The sequence below is a fragment of the Larus michahellis genome, chromosome 15, assembly GCF_964199755.1.
Source record: "Larus michahellis chromosome 15, bLarMic1.1, whole genome shotgun sequence".
NCBI classification, from domain to species: Eukaryota; Metazoa; Chordata; class Aves; order Charadriiformes; family Laridae; genus Larus; species Larus michahellis.
This window is the reverse complement of record NC_133910.1, coordinates 5,117,257-5,142,821: the sequence shown is the minus strand read 5'-3', so window position 1 is coordinate 5,142,821 and position 25,565 is coordinate 5,117,257. Positions and strand designations below refer to the sequence as shown.

The 25,565-nt window shown below is 47.1% G+C and overlaps 1 protein-coding gene across 1 annotated transcript in view; it reads right to left on the bottom strand.

The window, feature by feature from the left end:
- PAPPA (pappalysin 1) overlaps positions 1–25,565 on the bottom strand; it is a 186,277-nt gene that overhangs the window by 73,910 nt on the left and 86,802 nt on the right. Inside the window, exons 8-10 of the mRNA XM_074608689.1 lie at positions 19,415–19,543; positions 17,754–17,845; positions 4,851–5,047 (exon numbers count right to left, since the gene is read on the bottom strand). Coding sequence (XP_074464790.1) covers positions 4,851–5,047; positions 17,754–17,845; positions 19,415–19,543 — 418 coding nt within the window. The remainder of the gene's footprint in view (positions 1–4,850; positions 5,048–17,753; positions 17,846–19,414; positions 19,544–25,565) is intronic.

The window sequence follows — 25,565 nt, the reverse complement described above, 5'->3', positions numbered from 1 at the left end:
TCTCCTCAGGGCTGCTCTCAATCCCTTCATCCCCCAGCCTGTATTGATACTGGGGCTTTCCCCAACCCAGGTACAGGACCCTGCATTTGGCCTTGTTGAACCTCATGAGTTTCCCACTTCTCAAGCCTGTCCAGGTCCCTCTGGGTGGCATCCCTTCCCTCTAGCGTGTAAACCGCACCACTCAGCTTGGTGTTGTCTGCAAACTTGTTGAGGGTGCACTCGATCCCACTGTCTATGTCATTGATGAAGGTATTAAACAGTACTGGTCCCAATACCACTCATCACCAATCTTCATGTGGACACTGCGCCATTGACCACTACCCTCTGGATGCCACCATACAACCATTTCGTCATCTGCTGAAGAGTCCACCCACCAAATCCATATCTCCCCCATTTAGAGCGAAGGATGTTGTGGGGGACCCTGTCAAAGACCTTACAGAAGTCGAGATAGATGACATCTGTAGCTCTGCCCTTGTCCACTGATGAAGTCACTCCACCACAGAAGGACACTAGGTTGGTGAGGCAGGACTTACCCTTGGTGAAACCATGCTGGCTGTCTCCAATCACCTCCTTATCCTCCATGTGCCTTAGCATAGCTCCTAGGAGGACCCATTCCACGATCTTCCCAGGCACACCATATATATATAGTTACTTGGTCTAAACAACTTCTGCACAACTGGGAGGAAATGCAACAAAAGACATAGCTACTGGAGACTGGCCCTCTAAATCACCAATGCACACACCAGCTTCCAAGTCCTGAGCACACATTGCTGTGACAAGAGTAACAAGGTCAGCAATAAGCCACCAGAAGATCCATTAGTCCCTTCTTACAATTTTCTACTATAAAGGCCCAAAGGAGAACCACAGACAAATCAGTTCTGCAAAAGCAGGAGTGCCACCAGCAAGAGGATAGGAGAAATGGGATCTCCAGCCTCCTATGGTTGGTCTGCACTCATTTGCCTCTGTTCCTCTCACCCAAGCCACAGAGCAACCCTCCCAAAACAGGCCTATCAGAGAGTTCCTCCAGACGCACGCCTGTCTAGAACAGACACTTTAGTGAAATATCCAGATCCTTCCTGCTCAGTACCCCCTACTCCAGAAAGAGACACTAAAACATATCAGCTAATGCACTCACCCAGTGGAAACGGTGGCAAAACAAAATTGGTGTGCAATAAGAGGATGGAGATTGAGTCAACTAAGGCCATTGCAAGACCCTGGTTTCTTGAACCCTACACAGCAACCAACCTTTTACAGTGACCTAATCCACACTGCATGTTCCTACTCAACAGCCCTCACCGATGCAGCTTCACTGGTGACGATACAACAGGGATTGTCCGGGTAGGCCACAAGTTGGCTTTTTACATTTATGTCTTGCCCAGGTGTGCTTAACTTGGTGGCGGGAGGCCATGTCCTACCCCCCTGCTGGTAATGAGGAGGTTGACCCTAGCTGAGTACAAACCAGTCAGGGAAGTAAGTCCCTGGGGACTTCCAATACAGAAAAAATTGCAGCTATTCACAAAAGAGATGAGCCGAAGCACCCTTTGTCTGTCTGTTTATGCCTACTGGATCTGTCCTTCAGCCAGTATAAATCTACCCAGTGCTACTGCCTTTTTGTAGTCTTTGCCAGCATACACCAGCTGATGACTTAATGCTAGCATCAATAATCTTTAGCACAAGAAAGGCCCCGAGAAATAAACAGTGCTGTAGAAAACCCCACACAACCAGTACATCAACACTGATAATATTTCACAGACAGTGGATGGCAAGGAGAGGCTGTTTACAAACTCACAGCAAGAGCGGGAGGGAAAAGAGCAGCCCAAGAGTGTGCAAAGCCCACATTGCTGAATTCCTCCTGCAGCCGACAACAGGTACTGAGCAGCGTCTGCTTCACGATCTGTGGAGGACGCCAGGTTAGAAATCAAACTGTAAAAATACCCTGCATCGGTGCTCGCATTTCTGTGCTGGTGCAATGTTGCTGACTGGTCCTCTTTGGCTCTAAATATGATGCTGTCAGTACTGAGAATATTTCTTAATCAGCGCTGAGGAGCGGCTGCCAGGAAAGTAGAAGTGGCTGTCTATCAGTCTTGCTTCTGCAGAAAGAGCGATTGTTTAAGGGGGGGGGGGGGCTGTTTGACCTTTGCATTTTTCAAATGTGTATCTCTTCGCCAAGACTGTGTCATTCTTTGTAAGCATTTTGTTGTTCAAAACAAATCTTATACTGTGAACTTTTTTTTTTTCTCCCTTAGTACGTTGCCATTCAGCAGCCTCATACTAACAAGAAAAGGAACCAGCACGTAAGATCCACCTCAAGTCAATAAGCAAGTGTGGGCACCCTACTTCTAAGGAACAACCAACCCTGCAGCAACGGGCAATGTCTTAGGTGCACTGAGCAGGTGTGGGATGGTCAGTTCGCAGAAGCAACCCTACAATAATAAGAAAGCGTCCTCCAGCTTGTGCTCATAAACAATCCCCCAACGGTAAACAAGCGCACGCAGGCAGATATTGCTGAGAAATAGCACAATAACAAACCAACCTGCGACGCCTACTCCTCAGAAACAGCCTAGACAAAGCTATGACAGTCATGCAGGGCAACGGGTGTTGAGATATCTAAGGATGAGAAACATTTTAAATCACGAAGGACACGCTTAAAATGCTTTAAAGCACCTTGAGAGCGCTGGGGCAATTACAAGAAATGGGGATGGCTAACAAACAGGCACCTTATGGATTCTGTATATTGCTGTGCACTGCACTCAAACATATCTTTCATGGCATTCTTGATGAGAAGCCAACACAAATGCCACTCTGATTAATCGGGAAACTACCCAGCAACAACACGAAAAGTTTGCACAACACCAGCAAGCACACAACCTACTCTGAAAGATATCTGGGTGAGGAAAGGTGCTCCTTTCATCAATACAAAAAACCCCTAAGGCTCAATGCTTGTGCAGATAATGAAGCCAAACATGTTTACACACCAGTGATCATTACACGCAGTGATTAGAGGAGATCTTAGGTTAATTTTCATCTCCGCTAGCTAACAGACTGATGACCTGCTGCCCCACCTAACCTCTCCGGAGTGACAAGTCAGGTGCTTTCACAAGCCGCCGGGGCTGTCTTGTTCCTGGGGAAAACAAAGACTTTCTCAACATATATGATTAAAAAGGTCAATGAACCCCATGCACTCAAACTGGTGTAATAGGACCAGCTGAGCTAAAGCAAAAATTCCTTTTGCTGGAAGTAAATAGCACACTGTTATCTCCCCAGGGGCCAGGCAATAACAGGAGGCATGTTCCCATTCACTCTGCCAGTGTGTGATATGCTAGCGCTCTGCCTATAAATACAACAGCGCTTTTTTGCGTCCCCCCCCCCCTTTCTTTTTTTTTTTTTAACAAGGCTGTGACAACTTCATCTCATCTGGGTACAACAAACACGCCCGAGTTGTGGCTACACTGCAGGGCTTTCTGCTGTGTGTGCGCCTGGTGGTGTCTCTTCCACCACAGGACCATATGTTACCTCCCCATGGCGGGGCTGCGTTTCTACCAGCGCATCAGGAGGAAATCAGGGCAGTTCTCCGTAGCAGATACACAGGGACAGAGCGTTTGGGGACATACAGCGAGAGCAGCACCTGAACTGGAGACCATGGGCTTTGGACTGTACTACAGCCCAGGGAGCTTGAAGAAAAAAGAAGTTACGAAGGCACTGGTAGGGGTCCAGAGGAAAGTTCCTTTTACAGTGTGAAATAATAAATGAGACCATGACAAAAAGGCAATACTGGGCTCGGGATTCTGTCTTGGTACCATGCCAGCTAACCACGCTTTGTGCATTTAAAACTGACCTGGTCATTAATTTGTTACAGACTTGTGCAATGTGAACAAGGCCAAGTCTCTTGGATAAAGATGTTTTCTCTTGCAAGCCAACTGGAAATGCTCAGCGTTTACTATTCACGGAGAAATCTGCTTGTCATATCTGTGACACGGCATTCCTCTCGGCACTGCCCGCTCAAGACACCTCCCAGATAATTAGATTGCAAGAACAACTTTGCTGCATCAAACCAAAAGTCCACCTAATCCACTGCTCTATGTCTAGCAAGGGACGATGGTGGATGCTGAAGGAGGAATATATGAAGTAGCTCTTCCATATAATGATTCTTTCCTTGCTGTTTCCTCTAAAAACCCAACAAAAAGCAATACGGGCTTTCCTGAGTCAGTGGGTTGCATTTGGACTGCTGCATCTGCATCATGGACAGCTCTGTTTTCCAGGAATTTCTCTAATGCCTTTCTGAACTCTCTTGGATCTAATTCTCTCAGGAAGGCAGAATGTGAAGTTATGGTAACTGGAACTATTTATGTTACAAAGGAGACATGTAAGAAGGGGGTTAAAGCTAATGAATGGCTTTGGGAATGGACGGGACCCTTCTCAGAATAGAACAATAGGGTGCTTTTATGAAACTGGGAGACAGAAAACACAAAACTATTAAAAAAGAAAGAACACTCTTTTGTATTATTCGGCATTAGCCTTCAGAACTCATAGCCACGAGACAGAACCCTGTGCTAGCTGCAGAGAGCCTGTCTGGTCTTTTAGGGGGTGACTCCTGCACAGCTTATTGAATGAAGCAGGTCACAACTTCAGCCAGTTTTCAGTTGGATGACTGGAACTGAATTTCGACTCATCACTACTAAGCAGGCTCAGAAAGAGGGAAACTGCTGTCAGGAGCCTTCCTTGGTGAAGCAGTGAGTTAACAGGCAGGGGTAACATCACACATGAACACTGACCATCTAGCTGTGCTCATGAACGTTGCTCCTTGCTGGGCTTTGCTTTCCAAGAGAGGAAAGGCAGTATGCTGTCCTTACCTGGGTTGCTGCTGGCTGACCGATGACCACCCATCCTGGACACTGCTGGTCACTGTGATGCGAGACAGAGACGTTGGAAGCCCACTGATCGAGGAAGCCTTTGGGAGTGTAAACGCCACAGTCTTTGATGCTGGTCATTTGCTCAAATTCCTCACATACTCCATCACCATCGTGGAAATAGCACCTGCTGGGTTCATCTGCCAGGAGAAAGCAGAGAAGAGAAATCACAAAGGACTGGCTACACATCTGCAATCTAGTTGCTAGGACCTGATAACTTCAGTGGTCGTGTTTCTGCTGGACCGGGTCACTGGGATGTAAAAGCATTGGTCACTTCTAGTCAACAGCAAGGTGATTTTAAGAAAGCCAAGCAACAATAGTCAACTTTTGTATTGGGCATCTCCCCTAAGGTATTTCCTAATGTAAGAGATTTTCTGCTTATTTTCATCTATCTCCATTTAAAAGGACGGAAAAAGAAGAAAGCAGAGCTAGAAAATACATAGAGAGACAACGTGGGTGTTGGCATAATTCCACCAACTTGGACGGAAAAATGCCAACAAAGGGTCTGGTCTACAATGTTTCCCTTTTTGTTTTTAAAAGATATCTGCAAAACAACAACAACAACAACAGCAACTGTGAATTTAGGGATGGCGAAAACTGCCAAGTTCACAGTTGTAGTGACCAAAGGGCCAAACAGAGCTGTTTATCCAAAGAGCAGATAGAGTATACATAGCGCGAGGGTAAGCTTCCCACATACACACAGAGCTTCAACCAACATGACTCAGATTTGACCTGAAAGGATCAAAAGCAGCAGGAGACTTTATTATCCTTGTCCATTTATTCTGTGGCTTCTCTAATGAGACTGCCAACAAAGATGCCAAATTTTTGAGGTTGTTTCTGTAACACTGGCCCATTAAAAACTGAACTGAGATCCATCTACTCTTTTCAAACAGACTGCATAGCAATAATGACTTTCAGTCATTAGAGTACTCTGTGAAATGGAAACCTTTGACCTGTTGGTATCCTATTTTGTATTGTATTATCATTGCCAGTCCCCAGAGGTATCCAGTTCTGACAGCCTGTTGTATTTTTGTCTGGCAAATAAGCCTGCTGAAAAAACGGTAGGAAATTAGCCAGAGCTGCTAGCTGGACTGATGGAAACGATCCCTAAGGAGAGTCCTGTCGGTAGCATTGGACTATCTCAAGCTAGGTGTCAGAAAATCCAACGGCTGCTCAATTTTGAGCTACTTCCAAACTACTAAATCCCCTGTTTATTTTTCCTCCTAGTTTACACAGTGAAATACCATCATGAGCCAGAAAAAAATCAGTTTATTGCAATTCAATTATTTAATGACTTTCACTCCTTTCCCCCTCCCTTCCTCCCAATCCCCTGTGCAAAATTCCAGGTCCTTAAGAGAGTGTGAGCTTGAAAGAATGGAGAAGTCTATCAGGGAAGAATGTCATTATGGTTTCATTTCATCACGACCTCTGCAGCCAACTTGCGTACGTGGATGAGTGTGGCGAACTGTGTATTTGCTGGGCCAGTACTCTGAGCTGGCGAAAAGGAGCCAGCACGAATCTGGAAGCCATTCAGCTGTATGAGCGCAGAGAATATTCCCGGGGTGGCCAAACTTCTTGACCCTACATGTCACATCTTAAAATCTTCATATGGCTGGGAGCCACCAAACATATACCACACACCTCGAAGAGCTGGGAGGAGGAGCGCTTGGGAGAGCGCTTCACAGACAAAAGATGACAATGGCTCCCTGGGGTGTCCCATTACTCGGGTGGATGTGCAGATGGGCCCTAAGGCAACCCAGCAGTGCTGGCCCCAGCGGCCCCGCTGCCTTGCCTCCTCCCATGGCCGGATTGCCCAACAGCCCCGATGCCAGCAGGGCCCTGCTACTCCTCATCTCATAGCGACCCAGCCGGGAACACGTGCTTGAACTGCTCATGAACTGTCCAAGCCCCGAGAGCCCTAGTTTGGACATCCCTGTAACGTACCTTGTTTCTCTGCAGGGATTATTAATGGTGGCACAGTGCTACGCCAGTGTGGCTCATTCGGAGACACGCTCCCTGTCTGGCCAGCTCAAGGAAGGGGCAGAGCCAGCGTGTAACTGCGATGGCCATGGAGACAAGTTCTTGGTTCCCTCACCTTAGAAATTCTTTGCTGTGAGGGCGGTGAGCCCCTGGCCCAGGTTGCCCAGAGAAGCTGTGGCTGCCCCATCCCTGGAGGGGTTCAAGGCCAGGTTGGACGGGGCTTGGAGCAGCCTGGGCTGGCGGGAGGTGTCCCTGCCCAGGGCAGGGGGTGGAACTAGATGGGCTTTAAGGTCCCTTCTAACCTGAACCATTCTATGATTCTACCTCCTGTTCCGCTCTGCAGAGATGTATGAAAGTGTTGGCAAGCTCTCCGCTGTGCCCAAGAACAGCGGGATAGAGCAAAGCGGCTCACCCGCCTCAGAGGACTATGTCCCAGTTTGAGCGAGAGTCTCAGCAGAAATCTCTGAGAAATATTTGGCTCTGCAAAGACTGCAGTCAGCAATCAAAAAATCCCCCCAAACAAATCCCAACCATATGAAAATATGTATTTTTGGAAAAGAGTTTCCATGTCATTTTATGAAAAGAAGCTTATTTCTGTAAAAAGGGGAAAAAAAGAAAAGGAAAAGAAGACCTACCATATTAAAAAGACCCCACCTTCAGCCTACAAACACGGGCAGATACACACTTACAGTGAAACACCGGCACCCCAGTGCATCCTGCTACACACCCCCGCTGACGGAAACACTGACACACAAACACGTGTACACTCTCTTTACACATCCCCACCGATGCAGACACATACCCAGAAACTCACAGCCTAATTTTAGGCGCGTGTGTTTAGACAGTGTTTCCCTGGCCTTCCTGAAGCACTGACTTATTTTCACGACAGGCACTGAAGTAAGCACAACATTTATATAGCAACATACTCCTGCACCGGCTCCAAATGTTCCCTCCTAATGCGATGATAAACGTAATGGGCTTCTGATAAGATCATATGTTTGGGATAAAAGAATACTCAAGACGTACTCCAATCCGATGACTTAATTCATACTCACATGGATGGGAAGGCAGCCTTTGACTAGCTGTGATCCAGGCCAGTGTGTGATCCTAACAGAGGCTAATTTGTTCCTGATTATGCTTAAGACCCCAATAAATCTGTCTGCTCGGAGTCTGCAAAACCCGAGGGAGGAACCGAATGGAGAGACTGAGATGTCTGAATTAAACGGAGACTGCCTAAATGATTAACAAAGTCTTACTGCACTGCACTGTCACGAGCCCTTCGTCCGTGCCACCCCGGGAGGGTCGCAGCGCCCTGCCCTCCATTGCAGCACGGGCTCCAGCGCTGGCTGGAGGACACCTCGCACAAAGGCTGAGAGATGCGGTACCTGCTCGCTTTTGTGTGCTTTGAAAAATGATGGGGAAAGGGGCTTTACAACCCTGGTTTTCTTTTAAGGAAGATCTGCGAGTCCTACTACTGACATGCCACTCTGCAGCGTGCAATGCCATGCTTTGAGGGGAGCATTGGGGATTCTTCTCCCCAAGACTTCCCCAAGGGAAGACTTTTCTTGCCCATGAGCTTCCTACTTCTGAGTGATGGCAAAAAGGGGCACTTCTTTGAATCCTTCCCAGACACCGGTGAGGAGACTGACGAGGGCGTCAACCCATGACAGCCAAACGTGGTGCATCACTGGGTGGGCAGCCAAAAGAAGCAGAGGCTCTTCCTTCCTCAGGTTTGGAGCACCAGCTCTGACTCCCGATTCTCACTGCGTCCGTGGATGCTCAGTAGGTTACACGTTAGGCTTTACATTTTCATGAGCAAAGTGAAGAACGACCAGATTGTTTCTTCCTACGATTGCCCTTGCAAAATAAAAACTAACAGGTTTCTTCCCCTTCCACAGTGGTGTGAACACAGTTCAGTTAAATCCGTAGAGTCCTACAGGCTCAAAGCTGGGGAGTGTCAGGAATGGTATATTTCTAGGAAGCAGTAGCTAACATCTTTATTTCCATAATGCTGCAAAATGCCTTTTCCGCTCTCTTCTCAACTACTGTGACATGAAATGCATCCAGGGCCTCGGTAACGTGAGCTAATTTTTGTCTCCACAGAGGTGTATAGGCCCCTGAGAAGGTGAAGGTCTCAGGGGTGTACTAGTCACGTTTGGCCTGCACCATGGACTATGTTCATCAGCGCCGTGGACTTCTCACTTCACAGTTGAATCCGATTTGAAGGAGATATGGAAGAAAGGAACATGAAAGAAATCTGATTTGTCCTCAAGGAAAAATGTCTTCAAAAAATTAAAAAGCCGTTGCCTGGAAATCCAGCTTAAATCTAGAACAATAAAATGTCTGCAGGCGTAGCACCTGGCAGCAGGAGACAGCGTCTCTGGGGGACTGACAACAGCTGCTGAAGGATCCTGAGCTGAACCCGTGGAACTTGTACTCATTCAGGCAGCCCAAGCTCCTTTTCCGTGACAAAGTTCTTACTGAAGGCACAAAAATGTTGGGGCCAAACCAAAGTCTGCCTCTTGCCCTTGCTTTGGGAAAAGGCAGTCTCTGGTTCAGTGAAGATTTCTGTGACATCTGGGAATCCCTGAATGCTCCATGGCAGCTGTCAACCTGGAGAAGGCGGATTTGCTGGGGAAACAGATTGGCAAGACCTTGTCTGCTCGCCACTGCACTTGGGCTTCGAGATCCAAATGATCTTGGGGCTCTTGTGTGTTGCACCAGAAAAATTAAGCAAATTCCATTTCTCCTTGCTTCCATTCCTCCTGTCCAAGCACGGTGGCAAAAGGCAGCCTTTTGTCTCGAGATACAAGCCCCTCCTCTGGGGGTCAGAAAGTAACGGACGCACAAGGTAAGGCAGAGGAGTTCGGGAGCCCCTGGGAAGCGCCTGCCAGACCAGGTCTGGATGAGCAGGTAACTCCCCGTCACAGTCACCTGCTCAAACCCAGGTTAGAAAATCACCAGCGAAATGAATGAAGTCTGGCAGAGATCAGGAAGCAGACATGCAGGATATCCACTTATCTGGGACAGGCAGCCTTCCACCTCATTGGAAAAAAAAAAAAGGCGATAAAGAGATCCAATTCATAGCAGAGGGCACATCCTCCGACGAGGCTTTTAATGTCCGAGCCCATGGTCAAAGTGCTGGGGACAGACACTCGGGGCGGCTTCCTGTTTTCAGCTAGAACCCAGTGATTGGCATCAGCGTAGTCTTCTTTTGTGCAATAACTACTATTTTTTTAAAAGGCCAGACAAAAAAAAAAAAAAAAAAAAAAGGAGTATTTTTAAGCTCAGCTGTTTACTTAGGGATGTTTCCAACTATAACAAGCCTCGTGCCACATAACTATTTGTCCGAGGGGAAAAAAAAAAAAAAAAAAAAAAAGAAGAAAAAAAGGGGGGACAAAAATGCAGCAGCATTGTCTCAGAGTAACAAATTCTTGGAACAGAGTGAACTTCACATTTTAACCCCTGGAAGGTCTGTCCAGAGGCGCTCAGTCCTTTTCGGACACAGCGAGGACCAAATCACAGGCTCACCAAAGTCAGCAACTTCTGCAGAAGCATGATTTTACCACCGCATCATTCAATCAGCATCTCCAGCACTGCTGTTTGTGTTCACAGATGAGAAGAAACGTATCCAGAGGTTTCTATCACAAAAGGAGAAATAATTCCACTGCAGATCACATGAACCCGGCAGCTGAGCAACCGCAGAACCTGCTCCATTTATTTCTACGGGAGTTTCACCTTTGGCTTCAGTGGGAAGAAAGTGAATAACATGGCCTGCTTCCAGGATATCTGCTAATCTCTTCTTTAATATTGAAGGAGCCAGAGACAGAGATATTTCCTGCTACAGTAAAATATTCGCGAGTTATTTTCCTTCCTGGATATTCTGATTTGAAAAGAGGAAAACCATTACACAGAGCTCGGGCAGACCTTTCCAAACAAAGTCGCATATCAATAAATTGTGACATTTTCCTTCAATGAAATAAAACAGACACCTTGGAAATGAAGGCAACGCCGGTGTTGCAATCTACTGCGGAACATCCAGGGGCCTCGCAGGAGGCTTTTTTCCGTAGAATATGACAATTGTGTCTGAGCATCTCCTGAACTGAGCAGGCGGGCATAATGCATTTGCGGAGCGCGGCTCCCTGGTAATTCAGCTGCTTCATGGAAATACATTCCTGGGCTTGTTCTTTGTCTGGCGTGACTCGGCTCATCGGTATGATATAGCGGTCGGAGCACAATAATTATGCAATTGATCTGCGTGCTGCAGACAGATACAATTACAACTCCCTCGCAGAGCTCGGCATTGAAATTTGATATTTCACCTCCAAGAACACGAGCCTTTGTCACTTAAGCGAAAGGATATTTTCCATCGCTGGCAGTGGTAGTAAGACCTTATCTGCTCTACGGCCGGGCAACGGGAGCCAATGTGGCTTCCCCCAGTCCCGGGCAACCAGGCATGTTATAAAAGCACTACAACATGCGCCCTCTTCCCACCGAATCCTGGTTCCCTCCCTGGGTGGTTGGATAAATCAGAAAAGCGGTGCTGAGGATATTTCAATATTCCCTCAGACTTACATAGGTTTATTAGCTAAAATTGGAGACTGTTTGACTGAAAGTCTTGAAGCTTCTGCCACAAAAGGCAGCAATCGCTCCGGCCAGGAGAAAGCCGGCCATGGCCAGCGTGGCCCTTCTCCACACCTGCACCACGTGTTGGGAGGCTGGGAAGGAGCCCGCGGGGAAAAAAACCCAGCGGTGCCATTCACCAAGGAGAACAAACTGCTTAGTTGTGCGTGTGGTTGGCTGTTATTGCAAGGGAAGCTCTTGTGCTCAGCATCATTCTCTAAGCACAGCGAGTTGCTCTTGAGTCACAGGGGATGCTCTAAGGAGGGAAGCATGACCAGACGCGGAAGCCTCTCTGATCCATGGAGAGTAATGTGTGAGGGACGCAACAAGCAGAGGAGTCATTCTTCTGCTGGGCTCTCATTGTAGCTGTGTCCTAAACACCAAAGCTGGATTGAGCTGGGCTGGAGTTGCTGGCCTAGGGAAAAATGCAGGCAAATACCACTCCAGCCCACACTCTCCCCCACAAAAAAGCGTCTGTCCTTTGTATTTTGCTGCCTGAGATGCCTGCTCCCTCTGCTCTGCGGCTCAGCTGGCCCTGCTAAGATTGCACTATTAATGATGACAGTCTGAAAATCACTTTAAGAGACTTTATGACGATGCTGTGATTATTAACTTGCCAAATGAGTGCTTAGACGTTTTAGAACATGTAGCCACACTCCCATGAGCTGCAGGAAACAGTCAGCTTCAAAGTATTTGCCTTAAGCTGAAGGACTCACACAAATATCATCTGAATGGCCCCGGTCAGTAAATTCATTGCTATTTGCTATGAAATTCTTCTAGAGAACCTCAGCTTCTTTATCAACAGCGATACTCTTTCCCAAGCTCCTTGTTCAATGCTTTAGTCTTACAGATGCCCCGTGAGATGCTGGGTTTCTCTTGCAAGATGGCTCGGTTTCTCCCATGCTGTTGTTCTGCTGAAAGCCCTCGGCGGGGTCAGCCAAGGCCTATTTAACGCTGGTGAAAGAAGGCGAAATCGCCATTAGCTGCCGTGTGGGGCCACGGCTTCGGCAGTCAAAGCCGCGTTCCTGGGCAGGGGTCTGCGGAGGGGAGGGGGAGAGGATGGGAGCGGGGCGCGCTCTCAAAGCCCACAATGAATATGGATGGTCATCCATCAATTTATTTTAAGCACATTACTCCTCTGTCAGAAAGGGGAAAAAAAAAGAAAAAAGAAAGAAAGGAAAGAAAGGACATATAAAATTAGGTTTGTGTCACTCATTTAACACTGCAATTTCCCCAGAGGATTATGCACCAAACAGAGATAGCAAGCTCATGAATATTAATCATTTCCCTGAATGCAATGCAGCCCGCCAAACAATAAGATTAGGGGAAAGTGCTATGCTTAATTTATGGATAATGGGAGAGGTAAAGGATAGAGCTCCCACAAAGGTAAGGCTCACAGCTGGAGGGAGAGGCCTCAGAGGAGGAGAAGGACAGATCCAGATTTGTAAGGTAGCAAAACACATTTGAGGCCAAGCAGGAGCAAAAGGAAAGGTGTTTAAGGATCATTGTCAAATTAAAATCATACTTCTCCCCGAACAACCACTGGTGACTAATGCTTCAAGCGTGCCAGAAATCGGTGGTAAATTCAAGAGCTAGATATATTTATTTTCTCTTTTCCTCTACTCTGTGCCTTTTCTTTGTGTTTTACCTCCCTGAGGCCCTGGATCCAACAAACCCCGGAGATGCGTGTCTAACCTGAGACACGCACGCTCTTCGGTGGGACCACTCGCACGTGGAAGTCAGCGGAAGCGCTGCCCTGCTTCGCTGTAAAAAGGCTTCAGCGAAGAGTCCCTTCTAAGCAAAGGAGGAAAAGCGCAGCGATAATAACACCAATAAGATGCGACTGAAAACCCCATAAATTACCAGGCAAACTTAAGGGTAGATAGAAGTTCTGAAGCTACTTCCCAGCTGTGTTTCAATGTGTCTATCAGTCTTTACTCATCTCTTTTCATATTGCCTCCTCTCCCCCTCCTTTCTTTTTTATTGATCTCTGCATCTTTTTTATTATATCCTTCGCTTTCTTCAGCGCTGGCGAGCTAAATCAATGCATAATGCACATCACACTCAACAAAAGGAATGCAAATGAAAGCGGCGCTCTTTTTCAATGTCCGCACATATATCTAGATGCCTGTGTACAAGGTTGGTGTGTGGGAGGGCGCAGAGCAAGGACAAGGTGCTCAGCTGCTTGTTAGACACCCATTTCTCATCCGTCCGGTGGGAATGGATCGAGTCCTAGAAAGCTCTGGGTTCCCACAACCGCAAATCATAACTCTTGCGAGCGGGGCCTGTTTTACACAGGACACATCGGCTTGAACTTGGCCGAGATCCCCAGTAATCGCAAAAAAATCGGTTGTCCCGGGAGTAATCAAGAGCAAGGTGAAAGAAACGCAGCCAGGAGGTAGGAGAGGGTGCATCAGTCACAGCGGACACGACTGCGATTCCCCCATCTCTCCTACAAACCAAAAGGCAAAAGTGGAACTTTCCCCACGGGACCGAATCTTGTGCGGAGGAGAGAAAATATGCAAAATCCGCGACGCAAAGCAGGGGGGAAAAAAAGTCAGAGATGATAAATTTCAGGATGGGGAAGGGTGAGCGGACCGCAGAACTTAAAAAAGGAGCACTGCCAGATGCTTTCATTAATTAATTAATTAATCTCACTGTCGCTCTTCAGCATGTTGCAGGAAGAAAACGCTATTAATCTTATCTGTTTTCTGTTACTCGGCTTTGTGTTCAGCGAAGGCCAGGACAGCCTGACAGTAAGACCACACAGTTTTCTTCCCTGCCTCCCTCCTTCCTTCCCCCGCGCCCCTCCTGCCGTGGCAGAGCAGATTGATCCACTGTTATCTGATTAGAGAGGAAAAGAGGAGGGAAAACAAAACCGAGAAAACAAAAAAAAAGAGAGTCTAATTTTATTACAGGCACTAGCGCAAAGTGTCTTGAGAGCCTTGTGCCATTTATTCCAAGGAAAGTTGGCCCAATTAAAAAAAACCATAACCCTCCATATCCTAAAAGGCAAAGGGAGCAGGAGAGGCAGAGGGACACCTGCAAACAGGCTGCCTCCATCCTTGGAGACAGCCAGAACACAGCTGGACACAGCCCTGAGCAACGAGCTCCAAATTTGAAGCTAGATCTAACTTTGAAGTTGGCCCTCTTCGGACCGGAGACCTCCAGAGACTCCTTCCAACCTAAATTATTCTGTGATTCACGGCTCTAAATCTAAAGCTTGGTGTTTGCAGGCTCTGTTGTACTTCTCTTCTGCCAAGTGAGGTGACTTGCGTGGTCTCTGCTTTGGAAGGAAGAAGCCCAAGGTTTTGCTATCGAACCTCCTGCTACGGAGCCCACCCCCCGCCCCGCAACGACGCCCCTTCAGCCAACAAAATGTTTAGTGATTATTTTCAGCCGTGTGGGACCCAACCCTGCAGACAATTTGTGACAAGCATTGCGTTCACTGTTGTGGTTAGATTTGCTGAGGTCTAAAGAATGCCTCGTGGTAGTTCAGAGACGTGCCTGGAAGGAAGCATTCCCAAGATCAAACCTTGAGGCCCCCAATTCAGCAAAGCCTCTGAACATGTGTTTGAGGCTCGCTGAATTCTTTGCTGAAGGGGAGTGATTCCCGGGGCTCTGAAGAGCTACATAATACAACAAGAACATCACTGCAAAAATAACACTGTCTGAAATAATTACTTGTTGTCCTACAGGATTATAACATGTGTTAGCCTTGTAAACATGGAAATAAATTACACTTATTTTTTCTGTGCTCCTCAAAGAGGGACCCAAGCATTCTGTATTTTCCAAGAAAACACCCCACCAGTCTCAAAGAAGACTTTTGTTGGGCTAAAGGCAGAGGATCCGGTCTGATATTATTAGATTATGGAGAATGATGAATTTCTGCTTTGTTTAATTGTTATTTATTATTTAATATGTACAGTCACTTGATTCCCCAACGTCTTTATGTTTTTGTGTGGGATTTTCATGCTTGATATGTTAAAACAGAATACAAGTTTGTATCTTTCATTTGTCTAGAAGATTAGTTTCTCTCTAGCTCTTGATGTCCTACTTCTTGGTGGTCCAGCACCCATAAAAGCCAACGGGGTATTTCACAGGTTTTACCTTCTCTGAACCTCTCCAAGGGATTTGATGAAGGCAGTGCTTGCCCTAAAACACCCTGATCCACCCTTGCAGACCCCGCGCGCACACTGAGGCCATCACCGCCACACCAGCAGCACCACCACAACTGCAAAGTCACACAACTAGACATTTTCTAAGGTCTGGGTCCATGCACCTTTCCACTGATTCAGTTAATTTGATTCACCTAAGTGAATCCCCATCTTCGGTATTTCATAAACAACTGAATTTGATTTCATTTGCTTTTGTAATCCAGGACCTGCGCAAAACCACGAACTTCCAAAGCCCATGACAAACAAACAACTTTTTACCTCTGGAATTCCCCTTTCCTTTTCAACACAAGCAAATCTCAAAAATCACTTCCTCTGTAACGGTGTAGAAAAATCCATCTGTATGTTTTAGTTGCTTCCTTTTCTAACCATATTGCTGTCAGACAGGCTTCTTCCACACTCTTAAGCAGCCCGGTTGCTGACACCAGAGATGACACCAAGTATGAAGCAGGCTCCTGCACTCAGCTGGCAGGACACCGCTGCGTGGTCCAAGCCTTGGGACACCCCGCTCTTAGTCCTGTCCATGGACTTATTTGGATCATGATGCAGTTCCTGCCCAGCCCACACAGCCCACTTTCCTTGAGAAACAGTGTAGACAGGGGAGGACCCGTGTCATCTCCTAACGTAATGCTGGGCAGTGGCCAAAGTACAGAGCTGGGCCAAGGAGCTCTGAGCTGCTGCTGAGCTGTAGCTGAGGGTGATACAGATGCAATCATACAGCTCCAACCCAAACCCTTGCTGGACCCAGCCTCCCATCACGCCTGACTTCTGGAGAACCCAAAACATTTGCATAAATGTTTATATCACTTTCAAAATATTATGACTAATATCTTTCAGTGCTTGAGGCTCCAAGGCAGCAAGTAACTCCAAACCGAAATGTAACTTCAAGACCACCAATAGTCACAATTAGCCTTGACCATAAACACCCTCAGGTTTCAATGCAGCAATTTACATATGTAAATATGTAAATAAGTACATCACCAAATCAGGCCTCAAGTCCCACAGTGTGGGATGCTGAAGTAAAAACGTAGCTATTGCGATGACACAAGCAGCCCCCAGCTTACCACCCAAGGGAAACGCGGTGCCTGTGAGGTCCTTTATATGTTGCTCCAAGCACAAGAGATAACCATCCGTTTGCCAAAAAGAGCAAATTTCAGTCTTGCCAACGTTAAATTATCTGCTTAGGACTGATGCCCTGAGATGAAGGCACGGGATCGCTAGATGGGACGGAGTATTTGCTTGGTCGGTCCAGATAAGGAATCTCGTAATCTCTTGAGAAAAAGCCCACCCTTTATAAACATTAACTTGGGTTTCAGAAGCTCTGCGCGTTTCACCCTTCCCCAGACCTGGCTGGGCCCTGTTTGGGAAATGCAATCCCACAACGTAGGGCTACCCCACAGACGGTGCAGAGTAAATTGGTCTCCATTTCCCTCCTCTGCCCCCAGCATTCCTAGAGAGTTTAATAAATATGTAAAGCTCGCAACTGCAGCCCTGCTATCCCGGATAGCTCGAGCATCTTCCGGCCATTGTGCTTACAGGTTTTGCTAATCAGAGCAAACCAGGCTTGCAAATGAAATCTGATTAAGTAGTTTTCACCTCTGAAAAAGGGGATTAGCTAGACCTTTGATCCTCAGATATTGATTTGCAACTCAAAGGAGGTGTGACCTCAGCTGGACTTGCTTCTGGTCTCAGTCCCTTCCCCTTTCACTCCTCCTCCTGTTTACCAGAAAAAAATCAGTTCATGTCTTCTCACGTAGCCAGATCTAAAGCCTATTGAAGCCAGTGGAAAACCACCCACTGACTTCAATGGGCTTTGGATCAGTCCCACAATGGCTGACTTAGCCTTAAGTCCTAGCCTGTTTCAAAGCCAGCAGAACCAATTTCCCATCCAAATGACCAGAAGCTGGGAAGATATGTTCGCCTTTCAAACCTACAAATTCCACCTTTTTTTCTCTCTTCCATGACAACTCTTCAGCTGGAAATGCTGAAAATACTGTTGATTTTTTCCCATACGTTCTGTGTAGAGTTGTTGCCCACCGTGAGCGGAAGGGCTCTGAGCCAGACTCACCGATGCAATTGAAGGATAACTCCTGCAGGCAGAATAGGGAGCAGCCATCACCGTTGATCTTATTCATATCATCGCATTCTTCCCCCAAGTCTCTGTAGGCAGGGCACACATATGCAAAAAAGAGTCAGATGGCAAATGGCATCATCCCAACAATTGCTGCACCCCCTCTGCAGAACCCCACAGCCCTGAAACCCAGTACAGCGGCTTTGTGTGCCGACCCTTAAAATACCTCTCCCTTTCTCCTCCAGCCCTGACTTTCATCATTCCTGGTTCACAAGCTTGCCTGGCCACTTCTCTCCTGCACATGTGGATACCACTTGCTGTTCTCTGATGAGGATATGAGCAACTTCCTTCATAGCTGGTGTGGCTGCAACTCAGCAGGTGGGGAAAAAAGAGAACAGGAATCTCTGAAACTCTTTGTGTTAAATTTGGAAGGGCCAGACTGTGACCCCAGCATGGGAATAACAAGGCATGAAGCCTGGCGCTGGGCTGTTCCAGGTGACAGCACTGGGAGGAGAGCAGTCCACAGGGAGGAGGTGGTGATGGGGACGGGGTCCTGCCTTGCGCCAGCCCGTGTGGTTGCAGCAGCGTGTGGGGAGAAGAGTGTGAACCAGCTGAGAAAGGGGCTGCCACAGCTGCAAGTGGGGCCACAACCAACCGAGCTGTGACACAGCCTGGTTCCTGCTCGCTCCTGAGGCAGCTCAGCTATTGTTCGACGCTTGCTGCAAAGCCACAAGTGATGCTTGAGGAATGTGCAAACATAACAGTAGGAGAAAAGTTATGGAAAGCAAAATTAATCTGTCTTTCTCCACCTCTCTCTCCAAGACTGCCCTGGATTCATATGTCGTTTGGTTGTTCTCTTTGATTTCCCTGCCTGTTGGGCCTCATCCTGTAAATTCTTGCTGCCAGGTATATCATCTGACAGAGTTGTACTATGTGATTGCTGATCAGCATTATTTCAAGAAAATAATACTGGCTGGATTAAGCACTTGCTTGTTGTTACTTCCATTGTTTAAATAATTAAATTATCTAATGCCAGGAAGCTTGGAAGCAGGTGGCCTTAAGGGCCAACATAGTAGAAGAATAAGCCCTAACATAGTTGTGAATGATTGTTTTACATTTTCCGTGGCCTGGGGATTGGCAGCCGGAGAGAGGGAGGAGCTGATTGAGAACATGCAATTCCCAGCACTCCCCCTCAGAGGCCAAATCTATCACCTCCAAATGCATCCCAGCTCCGGTGGTCAGGCAAACGAGAGGTTGCACCAGGAACCTGGCCCACCATGTGGCGGGACAGCATCAAAGGCTGCGTGAATATTTCCAGCACTTACTTCAGCGTCATATAGGAAATGTCATATACATGTATAAAGATACAGATACGCGAACAAACAGCATAAACAGCATATAGCGTACTTTCATATCGATCCTGCTGTCTGGACTCCATTATCTGTATCTCTGTCTGTATCTACTGGTGCCAGGATAGCAGGGCCTAAGTTCCAATTAAATGTCATCATCCTGGTAATCATCGAGCACATGAGTCATTATCTACAGATGAGAGCCGGGCTAAACTAAGGAGACATCAGAGGTCATCAATTCCTTTCTAGTCTCAGCTTCTGGCTGAGGAGATGTGCTCAGATTTATCTGTTTGCTCGCTCCAGACTTACATTTGGATAATCCCATCTCCACAGTATCCACTTCCAGAGATATACACGAGCGCGGGGGAAGGCTCGCTCTCCTCCGTCCCGGAAACAATGATGACCTGGTATGTGTACGTGGTGCTATCGCTCAGTTCCCTGCAAGACAAAAGGAAATATTAAGCGACGGGTACAACAAAGGCAGTAGCAAAGGGCAGAGAAGGAGGTACTGAAATAGGGGCTGGCTGCCAAAAAAGCAAATTTTAATTCAATCGGGTCCTCAGAATACTCCTACCTTGTTTTGATGGGATTAATTTTTGGTTGGGTGTCTTTTTCTTGTGAGCACGATCAGCGCTACCTATGTCCGTGCCTGATTTATGCACAGCTCTGAAACAGGTGCAACTCTTGGCCACTTGACAGCTGAACTATTTGCTGCTGAAAACCATGCGGTTTGGTGTGTTGCTGCTTACAACTCTACCCACGGGAGAGATGGCATGGCGCTGACACCAAGGGCGCCAGGGGAGGTTTAGGATGGATATCAGGGAAAAATTTTACACTGAAAGGGTTATTAAGCACTGGAACAGGCTGCCCAGGGAAGGGGTTGAGGCACCGTCCCTGGAGGTGTTTAACAGACGGGCAGACACAGAGCTCAGAGATATGGGTTAGTGACGGGTTTTGTCAGAGTTAGGTTGACGGTTGGACTCGATGATCTGAAAGGTCCCTTCCGACCTGGGCGATTCTATGATTCCATGATTCTACTTCCTGAGCTCAATCCAACTGCAGCTGGAGCCAGTGAGAATTTGCCTATTAATTCAAGACAGAATCGGACTGGGGATGTTTCAGTGATAGATAAAGAAGTTATCCACTTTGCATATGGGTATTAAAACAGTAAGGTTAAAAAGAAGGTTTCTTCCTCTCCAGGAGAGCACAAAAAATAGGATCCACACCCCAGCACTGGATCACGGTATTAGCATTGAAATATTCACCGAGAGACTTAGCAAACTATTACATATTTATGCAAAGCCATAATTACCTAAATCCTGTGCATCGGTAAATGAGGAATAATTTTTTATATGCAATACAGAAATAATATAAGCCTAATATAAATGTTTAGCTCTTTTATAATGTCTTTTACATTATCAGAGCTCAAAACGTTCCACAAAGAAACTCATTACCATTATCCTCATTGTGCCGATTTGTAAAGCCACGGAGTGGCGAAGGCAAAACGATTTGCTCAAAGTCATCAATCAGGCTAATTGCAGAGCCCATAACGCAACCCAGCTCTTTCCTAACCCACGCCAGTCCTCTACTGACTACGCTCATATTGCCCCAATTACTGACAGTAATATACAGGTCTTTTTGTCACAGGAACTTGGTCAAAAAGCATGTGCTAATGAAGTGTGTACTACGAAGAGATCTACTACCCAGAGCAACAAAGCCATTGAAGCAGAGATCAATGGACTGTAGTTACTGAAATCTTCAACTTCGTGAAATAAGTATCTCCTTACAACATTCATTAAATTAACAAGCATGACTTAAACTCCAATATCACACATTATATTTTACAACAAAGCTGTTTCTCATGGATACCGTGCCTGCAAAATAACTGTCATTGGAAGAACTGCACGCGAACAGCACTGGGATTTCATTCTTCGTTACCACCCCCGAGGTGGGGAGTGAAACTCAGTGGGGTGAAAACCCAACACCACCGGCTTTCTCATTGCTCCTCACCTGACTCCTGCCGGCAGCACTCTGTAGCTCCCGTTAGCTGCGTTCGAGAGTTCACACAGCACAAACAGTATCTTAATTCACTTACAGACTGGGGAGACATCTACCCAGGTATTGGTAAGAGTGTTTATTCAAAGTGAAAAATTGCAAACTCCTGCCCTTGGGACCTATTTAAAACAACTGCTTTGGAAAAAAAACACAAAACAAAACAAAACAACCTTCTAGGAAGTAACTTAAGTGGCCAAACACCCACTGATGGTTTCCTCTAGATTTCACTCCCGGATAAATCCACTTATTAAGACAGGAAGTTTCTGATATATACTGATGAAATCAAAGCAGAAGCAAGCCTTGGTTATTAAAGAGCAGTTATTTCTCAAGTTCTTTCTCAAAACCATTCGTAAAATATTTAAGATTAACAAGTATACTTGCAGAAATGTGGATTTTGTCACCGGGGATCTGCTAACCACAAAAAAGGTTCAATTCTTAGAAAAGACTGTTAACAAATGAACAGTTCGGGCAGCTATAACAGCTACAGAAGAAATAAATCCATGCTGCTTTTCGATGCGCTGAGATCACAAGCGCGAGTGCAAAATAGTAGTTTGCAGATTCTGATTTTTTTTCTGCGATTTCCACCAATACCCACAGGTGATGGGCAGGGATGGGGTGAACAGCAGAAAGTGTGCCTCTGCGAGCGTGTTTCAGGGTGTGGGAGTGTTTGTGTTTGCTTGTGTGTACATGTAAGCAAAGGGAAAACAGGGAAAGTTCACGTTTGTTTATGTACTGGGCGGGAAGCTGGCAGAACATAGTGGAAGAAGACATAGTACTAAATTAAGCACAGCGAGAGAATATGGTGTTTATAAATTATTAGGTGACTGGAGATGAATGTGTATGTGGGTGAATAAGACAGAAAACTGGAAATGAAAGTTATTAGGTGGGGAGAGCTCTGGTGTATTTAGCTGCACGGACTGTGAATGCAAAGCTGCGTATGGGGAGAGACCCTGCGGATGTCGGAGGGAAGACGGAGACTGCTGGTGGGGAGAGATGTCGGAGGAGAGTGACGGTGGCTTTGGGGCACCGGGCTTTGGTCTAATCCTGTCACCTGCTACCCACTGGCGAGGGGAGGCTGCCAACTGCTCAAAAATGGAAAGCTCTTGGAGAAGTGGTATGTCCTAACAGGCGCATGATCCTCATAGTTTAGTGACGGGGGGAAAAAAAAAAGGTCATTTCTTCTCTAAAATAGAAGGTGAGCAAAATACCTGACTTCTTACACACCCATTTAGGTATTTGCACAGCCTGGCATCCCTTACTTCTACACTGCTTGGGTACAAAATAGCTATGAAGTTATTTATGCTCACAATACCCCATGAGCTATGAACGTAGTATCTTTGTCTTAGGATAAAATACAGAGGAAAGGGAAGACAAATGCCTAGAGACATATGGTCCCTGCAAAGCAATGGCGGGACCAGAGGCCAGCCCTCCAGTCCCACACTGCAGCCGCGGGGCCAATCCTTCCCCCGTCCTCATCCCAGTCTCCTTTCAGACAGCCCAGTCGAGAGCGACCTGGAGCCTCACAACCTTCCCCGTGCCGGGGACAGCAGAGAAGCCCCCAGTTGTCAGCCCCAGGGCAGCACCAACAAACCAGCCGTGCCCAGAGGAGACCAGAACGGGGAGCCCGTGTGCTCCAGAGGTGCCCTCCAGCATCACGCAATCAGAGCTGGAGATGTGCAGCAGCTGGAGCACCACAAAGCCACCTTAGAAACTCAAAACTCAAGCCATCGCACTTTCAGCTCACCCTGGCCTGATCAAACTAGGGGCAAAACCCTGATTGCAGCTGATTGCCTGGATGTGGCGCTTCACAAGTTTCAACAACTGGAACTTGAGATACTTCTGTCCTCCTGAACTGTTAAAAATATTGTATCGGCAGCAACTGAGAGCTTTAGCGTTCCTTCACAGTACCCACATTTCGGAAAAATATAGTGCTAATGGGATGACATGTGCAATACTTTGGGCAGTAATCCAGTACCATAGTGAGGGAGGGAGGAAGGAACACAAGAACCAAGGGGGAAAAAAAAAAACCCAAACAAAAAAAGAATTTATTCTCTCTCATACAGTTATGGGGCACCAAGGTCGGTATTACAGATTGTATCTGGAGATGTCAGCAAGAGAAGCTCTGCTACAAGTGGTGATAAAAGTGAGATTTTTGACCATTTATTTTCTCTCCTGCCTTTCCTCGGAGCTGGTGGCACACTAACAGCAATAATGTGCTCTTTCACTCTGCTGTCAGGCAGGTCGGACGCACGCTGGCTTCGTACGATGCTACTTAAGGAAGTGAGACAGAAGAACATCTTTAACATTAAGGATGTGAACAAACACTCCTTTAAATTTATATCTATGGTCTTTTAATGACCTTTTCGAGAACTGAGTAAGCCGCATTGATCGCTGCAGCTTCCGCCCGTGGGGAGGCAGTCTTATTAAAAAGCAATGACTCAAGCCCTCTGCTTAGAGGGGGAATTAGGACGTGCCGTGTGAAATACCACGAGGGCAACTTTCCTGTCTGCTGTGGCGAGTGACAGAGCCAGGGTCAGGAATATAAAACCCTCTAACTCTTTTCCTGTTTTTACTGGGGAGGCTGGGCAGTTGAGTTAATCTTGCTGTGTCCCCCAGGCAAGGGACCTCTGCTTTCAGTTTGGGTGTTCCTGGTAAAACTTACGGGAAAAATTATACCTCTGGGAAGTTGTTTTCTACTCTGACCAAGGTGGGTTTAAAGGATCATTGAATTTACAGAAGCAAGGTGCGTGCCCTTGAGCGCCAGCAGACCTGCGAGGGCTGAGACTGCCCCAACCCCTTCTGCTCTGTGCTCACGGTAGGGCTTCAGCAGCCGAGGACACGGCGCGCGCTCGAGATGCAGGGAAAACACCGAGGGAAAGCAAACATCTCTCCCTACTACAAGGGCATATATGTTTTTCCTACTACAAATAACAGCAGGGAGGGTTTTTGTACAGCAAAGACTTGTTTCCAACACAATTGAAAATATCCTTAAGGCTGATCCCAGCTTCTGCCCTATGAAAACACAAATGGCCAGAGAGCAATGAAAGCAGACAGCGTTCCTGTTATTTAAGGACAAGATGACGGGGTCTTAGGCATCCCCAATTAAATTATGGCTGTCACAGGCAGTGTCACGTGAAACAGGCATATTCCACACCTCAAGCGTCCCCATGAAGGACTCATCTTTCTTTGACCTTAAATAGCCACCAAACTCTTGAGGCAAAAGAGAACATTTCCCAGTCAGCTCTCCACAGCCCAGAACGAGCCCTGGTCTGCCAGCAATGTCCCCGCTTCCCTCTAACACTGTCACCGTTCCCTGGCAAGGAAGCCTTGCCGAACAAAACAGGAAATCTGCTGGCAGTGACCCCACATATACACTTGTTGCAACGCTTTGCATCAGCTGCTCAAGGTGGACTCAATACAACCATACGTGGAAGGGTTGAAGGTCTACACCATCTCCTGTCCCCTCCTCTGCAGCCTGGAGCTGTCCCGTCCGTCCCCACAGGCTGCTCACCACCACCGAAACACCCAATGGCATTTACAGAGGTCCTGAAACACCCCAAATATCCACTAACTCAGTGAAGCAGCACTGCATCGCTCAGACATGTTTAGAGCCTCCTAGTCCTGGTCACTGAACTGGGGCTCAATGTTTACAGATTGGAGGAGCGAGCACTGCTCTCTTCGTCGCTCCTCAGAGAGGAGGTCGTTCAACTGCGCTCAGTTTTACCTCTCGGTAACACCACCGTGGTGTCTCCAGGCTCCCCCATCCTCAGGTGCTCCAAAAGCAATTGATAAAGGGTAACCCAGGGGATGAGGTCACTTTAGGACAACCCAAATAGACCTGCTCCCCAACTCCCATCCTTTTTCCTGTGTTGCCATTGACTGTACAAATATGACCATTTTCTTCTTTTATCTCCTCTCTCGCACACGCTCCCCCTTGCCTTGCCTTTCCTTCTTTTAATAAAAATGGCATGAGAAGCACGGCAGAAGATAATGAAGAGAATTCCTGCCTGGCTCTGGAGTCGGCAGAGAGGAGGGGTGGGATGCTGTAAACAAAAGAAGGACGTCAAAAATCCCGAGCTCTTGCGACGGGCTGTTTTTTCAGCTGCGGTCGGGCCAATCTCTCGCTGTTTGGATAAGCCCAACGACATGGCAGGTGCAAAGGCCTCAAAACAAGTCTCCTGACTCGCTCCCAGACACCGAGCTGACTCAGAAAACATAAATGCTGAGGAAGCTGCCTTGGAGAGGCTTTTCTCCCCATCCATGACGAGATAGGTCCCAACAGAGGTGGTGGGTTTGCTCCATGCCCTCCGGCTTTTTTATGATTTATTTGTTTACAAGCGAATCAAAACAGGGTAGTTGAAGGACTGAATGAACGCTCATGGATTGGATGGGAGAGTGGGGACTC